This window comes from Oncorhynchus clarkii, chromosome 23 (genome assembly GCF_045791955.1).
Source record: "Oncorhynchus clarkii lewisi isolate Uvic-CL-2024 chromosome 23, UVic_Ocla_1.0, whole genome shotgun sequence".
Lineage (NCBI taxonomy): Eukaryota > Metazoa > Chordata > Actinopteri > Salmoniformes > Salmonidae > Oncorhynchus > Oncorhynchus clarkii.
In genome coordinates, this window is record NC_092169.1 from 675,068 (window position 1) to 688,663 (window position 13,596).

The 13,596-nt window shown below is 43.3% G+C and overlaps 1 protein-coding gene across 1 annotated transcript in view; it reads right to left on the reverse strand.

The window, feature by feature from the left end:
• The window catches only part of LOC139381891 (WDFY family member 4), a 158,879-nt gene that overhangs the window by 60,859 nt on the left and 84,424 nt on the right, over positions 1–13,596 (reverse strand). Inside the window, exons 37-42 of the mRNA XM_071125743.1 lie at positions 8,019–8,145; positions 7,689–7,840; positions 7,075–7,313; positions 5,117–5,238; positions 4,824–5,006; positions 4,444–4,553 (exon numbers count right to left, since the gene is read on the reverse strand). Coding sequence (XP_070981844.1) covers positions 4,444–4,553; positions 4,824–5,006; positions 5,117–5,238; positions 7,075–7,313; positions 7,689–7,840; positions 8,019–8,145 — 933 coding nt within the window. The remainder of the gene's footprint in view (positions 1–4,443; positions 4,554–4,823; positions 5,007–5,116; positions 5,239–7,074; positions 7,314–7,688; positions 7,841–8,018; positions 8,146–13,596) is intronic.

Sequence of the window (13,596 nt, forward strand, 5' to 3'; positions counted from 1 at the left end):
CCATCAAAATCTGTCAGTTTAAGATAGAGATACGAGTTTTTACATATACTATGTGGCCTTCCGCATCTGGGGTGAAAGATGGCTGAGCTACAGCAAACAGTGTTTGACTGACCATGAGACATTCTGAAAATCGGTCATCTCACGAAAACGTCTATAGAGACAGACATAGGACAGCCACTTCAAAATCTTATTCCTTTATTATTTATTTTTTTACTATCTTTTTTGCCATTTATGAATGTGTTATTCAATGCGTTTCTATGGGCTACAGTAGTAAAGGCCGAATTCAATATTTTTGATAAAATATTTTTTTATACATAATTTTTATACCTAAAGGGGTACTAAAATTCAAAATATTATGCGCTGAATGATCCATGCTATGACCATATTAAAACAATTCCATATGTTAGCTTAGTACACCCCCACCCCCAACCCCCAAGAGCTTGAACTCTCATCCCTGATACAGATTGAAACCCATGTGACTGTATATGGCATTCCAAAAGCAGGCAAAAATGTTACAATACAGTATAGAAGACAGAAACAAATGAAGGAAGAATTGGAAGCAAAATTGAAGAAATATTAAAGAGAGAGAAGAAATGGGCCTAATAAAGTTGATCCCCATGTGCTGTTGCAAACTGTAGTCTGGCTTCTTTTTGGTGGTTTTGGAGCAGTGGCTTCTTCCTTGCTGAGCGGCCTTTCAGGTTACGTCAATATAGGACTAATTTTACTGTGGATATAGATACTTTTGTACCTGTTTCCTCCAGCATCTTCACAAGGTCCTTTGCTGTTGTTCTGGGATTGATTTGCACAGATTGTTTGTACAGATGAACGTGGTACCTTCAGGCATTTGGAAATTGCTCCCAAAGATGAACCAGACTTGTGGAGGTCTACACATTTTTCTTCTGAGTTCTTGGCTGATTTCTTTTGATTGGCCCATGATGTCAAGCAAAGAGGCACTGAGTTTGAAGGTAGGCCTTGAAATACATCCACAGGTACACCTCCAATTGACTCAAATGATGTCAATTAGCATATCAGAAGCTTCTAAAGAGATTACATACTTTTCTGGAATTTTCCAAGCCATTTAAAGGCACATTCAACTTAGTGTATGTAAACTTCTGACTCACCGGATTTGTGATACACTGGATTTGTGATAAGTGAAATAATATGTCTGTAAACAATTTTTGGAAAAATTGTGTCATGCACAAAGTAGATGTCCTATCCGACTTGCCAAAACTATAGTTTGTTAACAAGAAATTTGTGGAGAGGTTGAAAAATAAGTTTTAATGACTGCAACCTAACTGAATGTAAAATTCTGACTTCAACTGTATTTGATTTTGAATTTCAGGACCTTTAGGATATAAAAATATATACAGTATATAAAAAATTGGATAACATATAGATGTTGTCCTTTACTACTAAAGCCCATAGAAACGCATGAAATAACATATGATTTATTTGAGCCTATTATGAATAAGAAACTTTTGAAATGTCTGTCCTAAGTCTAAGAGATATTTTTAAAAAACTCAGGAAATATATACAGTGCCTTCAGAAAGTATTCAGACCCCTTGACATTTTGCAAATTTTTTCACATTTTGCTAAGTTTTCTTCATCAATCTACACACAATTACCCCATAATGACAAAGCAAAAACAGTCTTCTTGGGTATGACACTACAAGCTTGGCACACCTGTATTTGGGGAGTTTCTCCCATTCTTCTCTGCAGATGCCCTCAAGCTCTGTCAGCTTATATGGGGAGTGTTGCTGCACAGCTATTTTCAGGTCTCTTCAGAGATGTTTGATTGGGTTCAAGTACGGGCTCTGGCTGGGCCACTCAAGGACATCAAATCAAATCAAATTTGATTTGTCACATTCGTTGAATACAACAGGTATTCAGAATACAGAATACAGAACAGAATACAACCTCACAGTGAAATGCTTACATACAAGCCCTTAACCAACAATGCAGTTTTAAGAAAAATAAGAGTTAAGTAAAAAATTGAAAATTAAAGTAACAAATAATTAAAGAGCAGCAATAAGATAACAATAGCAAGACTATTTACAGGGGGTACCGGTACAGAGTCAATGTGCTGGGCCACTGTTTAGTCAAGGTAATTGAGGTAATATGTACATGTAGGTAGAGTTAAAGTGGCTATGCATAGATAATTAACAGAGAATACCAGCAGATTAAAAGAGGAGGGGGGAGGGGGGGGGCAATGCAAATAGTCCGGGTAGACAATTTATTAGCTGTTCAGGAGTCTTATGGCTTTGGGGTAGAAGCTGTTAAGAAGCCTTTTGGTCCTAGACTTGGTGCTCTGGTACCACTTCCCATGCGGTAGCAGACAGAACAGTCTGTGACTAGGGTAGCTGGAGTCTTTGACCATTTTTAGGGCCTTCCTCTGACACCGCCTGGTATAGAGGTCCTGGATGGCAGGAAGCTTGGCCCCAGTGATGTACTGGGCTGTACACAATACCCTCTGTAGCACCTTGCGGTCAGAGGCTGAGCAGTTATCATACCAGGCAGTGATGCAACCAGCTGGTGATGGTGCAGCTGTTACAACCAACTTTTTTCAGTTTCCCGAGGGGGAATAGGCTTTGTCGTGCCCTCTTCACGACTGTATTGGTGTGTTTGGACCATGACAGTTTGTTGGTGATGTGGACACCAAGGAACTTGAAGTTCTCAACCTGCTCCACTACAGTTGTCCTGGCATCACACGGCAGGGTCTCTGACCTCCTTCCTATAGGCTGTCTCATTGTTGTCTGTGATCAGGCCTACCACTGGAGTTGTGCCTGGCCATGCAGTCATGAGTGAACAGGGAGTATAGGAGGGGACTGAGCACGCACCCCTGAGGGGCCACCCTGTTGAGGATCAGCGTGGCGGATGTGTTGTTACCTACCCTTACCTCCTGGGGATGGCCTGTCAGGACGTCCAGGATCCAATTGCAGAGGGAGGTGTTCAATCCCATGGTCCTTAGCTTAGTAATGAGCTTCGAGGGCACTATGGTGTTGAACACTGAGCTGTAGTCAATGAATAGCATTCTCACATAGGTGTTCCTTTTGTCCAGGTGAGAAAGGTCAGTGTGGAGTGCAATAGACATTGCATCATCTGTGGATCTGTTGGGGCGGTATCTGGTATAATGGTGTTGACGTGAGCCATGACTAGCCTTTCAAAGCACTTCATAGCTACAGAGTGCTACGGGTTGGTAGTCATTTAGGCAGGTTACCTTAGTGTTACCTTAGTGTTCTTGGGCACATTCGGAGACTTGGCTGTGTGTTTAGGGTCAGTGAAGGTGAACCTTCACCCTCAGTCTGAGATCCTGAGCGCTCTAGAACAGGTGCACTTCAGTCGAGTCTCCTGACACATAGTGTTTGTGAGAGTCTCCCCGTTCCATAAAGTGGTCATAATAGTGTTCTAGGTTAAACCGTTCTGGCGCTACAGACTATTACATGAGAAGACCGATTTTCTGGATGTCTCATGATCTGACGAACACCGCTTGTTGCGGGGCCAATGTGATGAAAAATATATTCTGTTAAATCCTATTTCCTGACTGCTCTGCCTTTCAGAAGGTAGAGACCATTCATCAAGCAGTCGATGGTCTGTCAGCAGATGATATGATAAAGAAGAACACAAAAAAATCATGTTTTCATCAGATTTGTACTGCTAAAATTAACAACGCCTGTTTAGGTGGCTCGAGATACACACACACACACACACACACACACACACACACTGTCTTGTATAGCTAACCTTGTGGGGACACACTATTCAGTCCCAATCAAAATCTTTTTTTTTTACCTTATCCCCAAAACCTAACCTTAACACTAACCCTAAACCTAACCCTATCTCCTAACCCTAAAACTAACCCTAGCTCAACGCTAAACCTAATTCTAATGCTAATTTTAACCTTAATCCACTAGAAATAGTATTTGACCTTGTGGGGACAAACAAAACGTCCCCAGTTGGTCAACTGTTTGTTTACTATTCTTCTGGGGACGTCTAGTCCCCACAAGTATAGTCAAACACGTCCTCATGCACCTAAAGCACCACACACACACCAATGTCACTGTGCTGTGTGCGTTGGTCCGTCCAGCCCTGTGGGTGTGTTTTGATTATGACTGTAAATGGATCTGGATTGTCCCATCTGACCACCCCTCAGTGGGCCCAGTAATTGATATCTGTTAGTTTTATCTGTAGTAATACACAGACACACACACACACTCCCAGGCTGCTGTTGAAGGTTAAAGACGCGCTTTTTGTTGTTTTCCTCCCGAAACACACTGCCCACATCATTATTTCCTCCTGCAGATGAAGACGTCGCACCATCTGGATCAGGACGTGGAGACGTATTACTCATGCGCACAGGCATGAAATTACAGCATCTGTCTGTCTTTCAGTCTTGCCCCACAAACTGTGTTTGTTTGTGTGTGTGTGTGTATGTGCGTGTGTTACCTCCACAGTGCCAGTTTCTCTCCCCAGTCGTTTGTGGACAGAGCGAAAAGCAGAGCTGATTACACTATCTTTCCTCTGGGTGGTGCTAGTCAGCTTCCTCTTCACATTGCCTGACGGGACAAAAACCATCAACCTTTCAGTCAGACATACAAGTGCAAATACAAGTACAAATACAAGTGCAGGCCTGAGTATATTACAAGATCGGTAGATCATACTGATGTGGTTTTTCAGGTATAAAGATCTGATATTCTGTGCAGGCCTGCGTCTCACCTGTGTGTATACATGAGTGATGTGTATGTACGTCAATTAATGTGTGTGGTTTCACCTGTGTGTATACCCGAGTGATGTCTGTCTACGTCCATGCCTGTGTGTGGTCTCACCTGTGTATAACTGCCACACCTTGAGTGCTGTCTCCTCCCACAGCGGGCTGATGTCACTCATGCTGACAGGTCCCATCCTCTGCGTCTGATTAGCTGAGAGCTCAATCTTATAGGTGTCTTCTAGAATGGTGCGTCTCTCAGTAAGGATCTTAGACCACACAGACTCTACTTGGGACATCAGCTCTGTAACACACACACACATTCAGCTCACTCTCATGGGTTATGGATGCAGGCCTTGACCAGGGACAACAGCTCAGCTGTCACTACTGTCACACATGCACACACAGTCCTACCTGTGTCTGAATCAGGTACTTGGCTGAGTGTGGTAGTGTGGCTGGTCTTGAGAGGGAACAGATGAGACAGGATTCTCCGCTGGTGTTTCTTGTGACTTTCAAACCCAAAGCCTTCTGGGTAGCTGTAGGGCACACAAACAATACCCCATAGCATAGACCTACAATTAATACAAAGCCAGTGGCGACGCGTCATTAAGGGCAGGTGGGGCTGAGCCCACCTGTTTTGAGCCCCACCTGTTTAGCTAAAATAATAATAATAATAACAATAATAATAAATATATATATAAATATATATATACACACATACACATAATTTTAGTTGTCTGTTTTTACCAAGATGGCGTAGCAGTGAAGACGTGTTTTGTTCGTGTCTCGTGTATTTTTCGTATTTTTTTGTATATATATTTCAATTTTATTTTCATTCTCTTTTCGATTTTTAATTCGATTATACCTTCCGGTAACCTGTCTCACCCAATGTGATATGGTATCGCTATTATTTTTAATTTTAGAACAAGTTCAAGAACCTCCAGAAGCTAACCAGCTAATTAGCTATTCAGTCATTGTTAGCCACTGCTAGCGGCTTTTACCTTCTGCACAGATACCAGCCCTGTTCTTAGCCTGGATAATACTCGCCAGTCTACTAGTATTGGACTGTCTCTCCACAACAACGCCGGATTCCCTGGACACTACTTCTGAGCTTCACAGCTAGCTTGCAGCTAGCTAGCTCACCGTGGCACCTAGTACCGAAGCTATCCCTGAGGCCCTATTACCGGCCTAATCAGCTGTTCACCCGAACCCCAGTCATACACGGCTAGAGCCCGATACTCCACCGGATCCTTGCTGTAAACTCTGGACCTTGGCACCGGATCACCGCTGCTACCGATTGGCTATAGTGGCTAACGCCACTGCCACGAAGCTAGCACCAGTTAGCCGTGAGCAAGGCGCATCTCCCGGCCAAGCAAACTAAATTCTACAATACCTCTGTCGCCATCTGGCTTGGATTCTCTGTCGACACGGCGCCCCGCCACACCACCACGACTGGTCTGCCGACAAATACTCCATCCGCTGTGCCTTCAACCGGCATGCGTCGGAGGGCTTCTAACTTTAAACGCCTTGTCGCCTGCTAACGTAGTGGCGGGTTCCCTGTTCCATCTACTGCTGCCCCCTGGACACTATGATCACTTGGCTACATAGCTGATGCCTGCTGGACTGTCCATTAATCACGGTACTCCATTTTGTTTATATATTTTTTTATCTGTCGGCCCCAGCCGCAAACTCAGGCTCTGTGTGTAGTTAATCCGACCCTCTCTGCCTAGTCATCAACATTTTACCTGCTGTTGTTGTGTTAGCTGATTAGCTGTTGTTGTCTCACCTGTTGTTTTAGCTAGCTCTCCCAATCAACACCTGCGATTACTTTATGCCTCGCTGTATGTCTCTCTCAAATGTCAATATGTCTTGTATACTGTTGTTCAGGTCAGTTATCGTTGTTTTAGTTTACAATGGAGCCCCTAGTTCCACTCTTCATACCTCTGATACCTCCTTTGTCCCACCTCCCACACTTCCGGTGATCTCACCCATTACAACCAGCATGTCCAGAGATACAACCTCTCTTATCATCACCCAGTGCCTGGGCTTACCTCCACTGTACCCGCACCCCACCATACCCCTGTCTGCGCATTATGCCCTGAATATATTCTACCATGCCCAGAAATCTTCTTCTTTTATTCTTTGTCCCCAACGCTCTAGGCGAACAGTTTTGATAGCCTTTAGCCGCACCATCATATTACTCCTCCTCTGTTCCACGGGTGAGTTGGAGGTAAACCCAGGCCCTGCATGTCCCCAGGCACCCTCATTTGTTGACTTCTGTGATCAAAAAAGCCTTGGTTTGAATTTTTTACACCCTGTGTATGTGTGTGTGTGTGTATGAGTGTGCGTGCACACGTGTGTGTGTAACCTACCTGCCAGATCGTATCAACAGTAGACAGTGCAGCAGGCAGGTAATAAAGTTCACGTTGGCATTGTAGGTTGCCATGACTACGTCCCAGCGCGCCATGACCACCTGCAGCGTCCTGATGACAGCATCCTGTTCGGCCTGTGTGTGTTGTGGGCGGGAAAGGAAGTAGAGCAGGGCTCGGTTGGTGTTGGTGTAGAGGGAGGAAACTGTGTTCTCTTTCTGTGATAGGCCCTTCTCCATCACCTGATAAGGTGAAACAGCAGGTGAAAACGTTCAGATGGTTGCAGATAAACAGAAAGCCTGTCTTACATTGTAGTCGCGCTGTGTGGAATTGTGGTTGCAGTTGCATGCCATGTCACCGACTTCGAAGTCGGACATCAGACTGCTAATTTGTTTAACACTTATCCAGGCGTTGTAAGATTGGGCAGGCGACTGCAACGTAGTCAGCCTGGAACGCTACCAAAAATGTTATGAATATAGCTGAATAGAGCTGACAAATCTTGACTTACTCTGTAAATGAAGAACAATCATATTTGTGTTTCACATTACATTTTATCTGAACATTCTTTAACATTACTTTCACCCATGGCAGCACATAGCCTTCAGAGTGTTTCTCACCACCACTATCTGGTCTGCTAGGAAGGTGAGCAGGTTCTCTGGCTCAACCAGAAACATGCCGCTGTAGAGTTTCTCCAGAAACTTCTGACTGAAAAGCACCATGTTCTCCATCAGTGTGGCCATCTGCCCTTCAGGACTCTGGGAGTTTGACTCTGGTGACAGAGAGGGAGAAAGATCTGTTGAGTGACATGATACAATATTTTATTGTCCATTTGCATGGGAAATTATTTTGTGATTATTTGTGTGTGTCTGTGTACATGCGCAAGTGTGTGCGCATGTGTGAGGTGTGTCTGTGTATGCTTTGTGGACATGTGTGAGTGCATGCTCTACCCTGTGTGGTGAGGTGTGTGTTATGTCCATTCTCCTGGCTGGTCATGTGGATGATCTCCATGAAGAACTCAAGCAATTCAGTTTGGAAGACCTGTCTCCGCTCCAACGATGCTCCTTCTGGGGAATACTGCAACGCATGCGTGTGCGCACACACGCACACACACGCACACGCACACGCACACACACACACACACACACACACACACACACACACACACACACACACACACAGGGTTGAACATGTGCTCCTAAGATAGTAGCCATTCCTGTCTTCTCTCCATCTCCCCTGGTGTTTAGCTAAAGGGACCACGTTTAGATGCATACCAATATCCCGATATTATTCTGTTTTTGAGTTGACGCAAATACATTGCCTTCAGAAAGTATTCACACCGCTTGAATTAAAAAAACAGACTCAATTTAAAATGGATTACATTTAGATTTCGAATGGCCTACACATATGTCAATTTTTACTAATTAATATAACAAATGAAAATATTCAATATCTTGATTCAATAAGTATTCAACCCCTTTTTTATGGCAAGCCTAAATAAGTTCAGGAGTAAAAATAAAGCTTAACAAGTCATATAATAAGTTGTATGGACTCAACATCATTTTTTGTATGGACTCAACACATACAATTATCTGTGAGGTGCCTCAGTCGAGCAGTGAATTTCAAACACAGGTTCAACCACAAAGATCAGGGAGGTTTTCCAATGCCCGGCAAAGACGGGGTAAAAAAAAAAAAAAAAAAGCTGACATATCCTATTGAGCATGGTGAAATTACTAATAACACTTTGGATGGTGTATCAATACACCGTCACTACAAAGATACAGACGTCCTTCCTAACTCAGTTGCTCAGGGGTTTCACCGTGAGGCCAACGGTGACTATAAAAAAGTTACAGAGTTTAATGGCTCTGATAGAAGAACTGTGGATGGGTCAACAACTTTGTAGTTACTCCACAATACTAACCTAAATGACAGATCGAAAAGAAGGAAGTCTGTACTGAATATGCATCCTGTTTACAATAAGGCACTAAAGTAAAACTGCAAAAAAATGTGGCAAAGAAAGAAACATTATGTCCTGAATACAAAGCACTATGTTTGGGGCAAATCCAACACAACACAACACATCACTGACGATCAGTCGCAAATATACAGTACCAGTCAAAAGTTTGGACACACCTACTCATTCAATGATCTTTCTTTATTTGACTATTTTCTACATTGTAGAATAATAGTGCAGACATCAAAACTATGATAAGACATACATGGAATCACATAGCAACCAAAAAAGTGATACAAATATGCAAATGCATTTTATATTTTACATTCTTCAAAGTAGCCACCCTTAGCCTTAATGACAGCTTTGCACACTTGGTATTCTCTCAACCATTTTCACCTGGAATGCTTTTCTAATAATCTTCAAAGAGTTTCCACATATGCTGAGCACTTGTTGGCTGCTTTTCCAACTCATCCCAAACCATCTCAATTGGGTTGAGGTCAGGTGATTGTGGAGGCCAGGTCATCTGATGCAGCAATCATCACTCTCCTTGGTCAAATAGCCCTTACATAGTCTGGAGGTGTGTTGGGTCATTGTCCTGTTGAAAAACAATTGACAGTCCAACTAAGCGCAAACCAGATGGGATGCCGTATCACTGCAGAATGCTGTGGTAGCCATGATGGTTAAGTGTGCCTTGAATTCTAAATAAATCAGTGATAGTGTCACCAGCAAAGCAGCCCCAAACCATCACAGATCCTCTGCAATGCTTCAAGGTGGGAACCACACATGCGGAGATCATCCGTTCACCTACAAACTAACGGAAGTTGGAACCAAAAATCTCAAATTTGGACTCATCAGACAGATTTCTACCGCTCTAATGTAATTTGCTTGTGTTTCGTGGTCCAAGCAATTCTCTTCTTATTATTGGTGTCCTTTCGTAGTTTCTTTCCAGCAATTCAACCATGAAGACCTGATTCATGCCGTCTCCTCTGAACAGTATATGTTGAGATGTGTCTGTTACTTGAACCCTGTGAAGCATTTATTTCTGAGCCTGGTAACTCTAATGAACTTATCCTCTGCAGCAGAGGTAACTCTGGGTCTTCCTTTCCTGTGGCGGTCCTCATGAGAGTTTCATCATATCGCTTGATGGTTTTTGCGACTGCACTTGAAGAAATATTAAAAGTTCTTGACATTTTCCGTATTGACTCACCTTAATGTCTAAAATGATGGACTGTTGTTTCTCTTTGCTTAATTGAGCTGCTCTTGCCATAATATGGACTCTTTTACCAAATAGGGCTATCTTCTGTATACCAACCCTACCTTGTCACAACAGAACTGATTGGCTCAAATGCATTAAGAAGGAAAATAACTACACAATAACTTTTAACAAGGCACACCTTTTAATTGAAATGCATTCCAGGTGACTACCTCATGAAGCTGGTTGAGAAAATGCCAAGAGTGTGCAAAGCTGTCATCAAGGCAAAGAGTGGCTACTTTGAATAAATATATTTAGATTTTTTTTAAAACACTTCTTTGGGTTACTATATGATTCCATATGTGTTATTTCATAGTTTTGATGTCTTCACCATTATTCTACAATGTAAAAAATAGTACAAATAAAGAAAAACCCTGGAATGAGTAGGTGTGTCCAAACTGTGAGGAACAAGTTTTGGTTTATTTCATTCTTTTGTTTGTAGCGCTCTCGTCAATGTTGAGTAAGAACACGCAATCACATCACGCATTTCACCTGTCTTTGTGCATGTCTCACTCCCTCCAGGTGTCGCCCACCTTCCAAAGTATCCTCTGTGTATTTATACCTTTGTTCTCTGTTTGTCTGTTGCCAATTCGTTTTGTTTTGTGAAACCTACCAGCGTTTGTTCCCCTGCTCCTGTCTGTTCTTGCTCCTGTTTTCTCGTCCTTCCCAGTTTTGACCGTCCTGCCTCCCCTGATCCTGAGCCTGCCTGCCGTTCTTACCTTGCCCCATCTCACTGGATTATTGACCTCTGCCTGCCCTGACCCTGAGACTGCCTGCTGTTCTGGACCTGTTGCACCCTTTATGAATTACTGACATCTGCCTGCCTTTGACCTGTCATTTGCCTCCCCCTATACTAGAAAGTAAATGTTGTTTCTTTGACATTGTCTGCATCTGGGTCATACCTGAATCCTGATAGTACGAACTGGCCATTACTGACCCAGCTGACTCAGACCAGCTCCACAACGCCCTCTCCTCCCAAGGAGCCATCATTGGAAGGCACAAGGAGTTGCTTCGTGGTCTCATGGAAGGGTTCCAGACCTTGGCCGAATGCCATGACCGAGCGTTTAACACGCTGGAGCAATTCTGTGGGTTGTCTGTTAGGCAGCCTACCCCAGTGTCCTGAGAACCCCGCTTACCTCTTCAAGATCACTACGCTGGGGATTCCAGAACCTGCCAGGCTTTTCTCTCCCAGTGCTCCCTCATTTTCGAGCTGCAGCCTTCTTTACTCACCTTAGATCTCTCGAGGATAGCGTACATCATAACAGTAATGTCCGGGAGGGCACTTGCCTGGGCCACGGCGGTGTGGAAGCAACAATCCGCCGTCTGCCTCAGTCTGGAGGAGTTCATGGAGGAGGTTCGGAAGGAGCTTGATTCCCTGCTGTCCAGGAGAGAGGCTGCTCGCAAGCTCCTCCAGCTACGTCATTACTCCCGTAGTGTGGCAGACTATGCAGAGTATTTCCAGATATTGTCAGCTGAGAGTGCTTGGAACCCGGAAGCGCTGTTCAACATGTTCCTACACAGATTATCGGAGGAAATAAAGGACGAGCTTGCAGCCCGGGAACTACTGACGGATCTCGACTCGCTCATCGCCTTGACCATTCGGATCGATGGGTGACTACGGGAATGAAGGAATGAGAGGAGATTCGATTCCACCTCGCCTCCGAGGGAGCCCGGAAGTCCCCGGCGGCTCCGTTGCCAAGAGAACCTTAGGCTACCCGAGTTCCCCCGAGAGCCTCCGAAGACTGCCGATTCACCTCTTCCTGAGCCCATGCAACGAGGCAGAGCTAGCACAGCTGAACGGATATACAGGCTTCACACTAAGAGCTTCCTCTATTGCGGGACTACTGGTCATTTTGTCTCCACCTGTAGGTAGGAGTGAGTGCTCTGGTGAACCATATGGAGAACTTTTCCTCTACCCTTACTGGCATCCCTTTTCATGCCAAGTTGATGGTCCTAAGCTTCAGGCAGTTAACTTTGGGTATATAATTTTAGGTGCAAATTGCAAAAAGGGGCGGATCCTTCAGAGGTTTTAACTTCTTATGGCTGCAGGGGCACTATTGAGTAGCTTGGATGAAAGGTGCCCAGAGTAAATGGCCTGCTCCTCAGTCTTAGTTGCTAATATATGCATATTATTAGTAGTATTGGATAGAAAACACTCAGGAGTTTCTGAAACTGTTTGAATGATGTCTATGAGTATAACAGAACTCAGATGGCAGGCAAGAACCTGAGAAGAAATCTAAACAGGAAGTGAGAAATCTGTTGGTGTATTTTCAACCCATTGCCTATTGAAATCCCTGTTAGATATGAATGAAGATTCACTTCCTAAGGCTTCCACTAGATGTTAACCGTCTATAGAAATATGAATGAGGCTTCTACTGTGTTGTGGGACTGAATAAGAACAGAATGCATCAGACTGCTGGCAGAGAGCCAGTACCAGGTCATGCGCATAGCACATGTTATCTTCCTGCTTTCCGTTCCTCCTCAAGACACAAAGGAATTCTCCGGTTGGAACTTTATTGAAGATATATGATAAAAACGTCCTAATGATTGATTCTGTACTTAGTTTGAAATGTTTCTTCGACCTGTAATATAACTTTTTGAAGATTTTGTCCGAAAAAATGGTCGACCAGCACCAGCGTTTGGATAGGTGTACCAAACGCGCTAACAAAAGTAGCCAACTGGACATAAATAACGGACATTATCGAACAAATCAAGCATTTATTGTGGACCTGGGATTCCTGTGAGTGCATTCTGATGAAGATCATCAAAGGTAAGGGAATATTTAGCATGTCATTTATGGTTTATGTTGACTATAACATGGCGGCTAATTTGACTATTGTTCTGAGCGCCGTCTCAGATTATTACATGGTTTGCTTTTTCTGTAAAGTTTAAAAAAAATCTGACACAGCGGTTGCATTAAGGACAGGTATATCTATAATTACATGTGTATAACTTGTATTATAATCTACATTTATGATGAGTATTTCTGTTGAATCTGTGTGCCTATGCAAAATCTCTGGATGTTTTTGAAACTAGTGAATGTAATGCGCCAATGTAAACTCAGATTTTTTTTTATATAAATATGAACTTTATCAAACAAAACATACATGTATTGTGTAACATGAAGTCCTAAGAGTGTCATCTGATGAAGATTATCAAAGGTTAGTGATTCATTTTATCTCTATTTGTGCTTTTTGTGACTTCTCTCTTCGGCAGGAAAAATGACTGTCTTTATTGTGGTTTGGTGGTGACCTAACATAATCGTTTGTGGTGCTTTCGCTAAAAAGCATATTTGAAATTGGGCACTGCGGTGGGATTAACA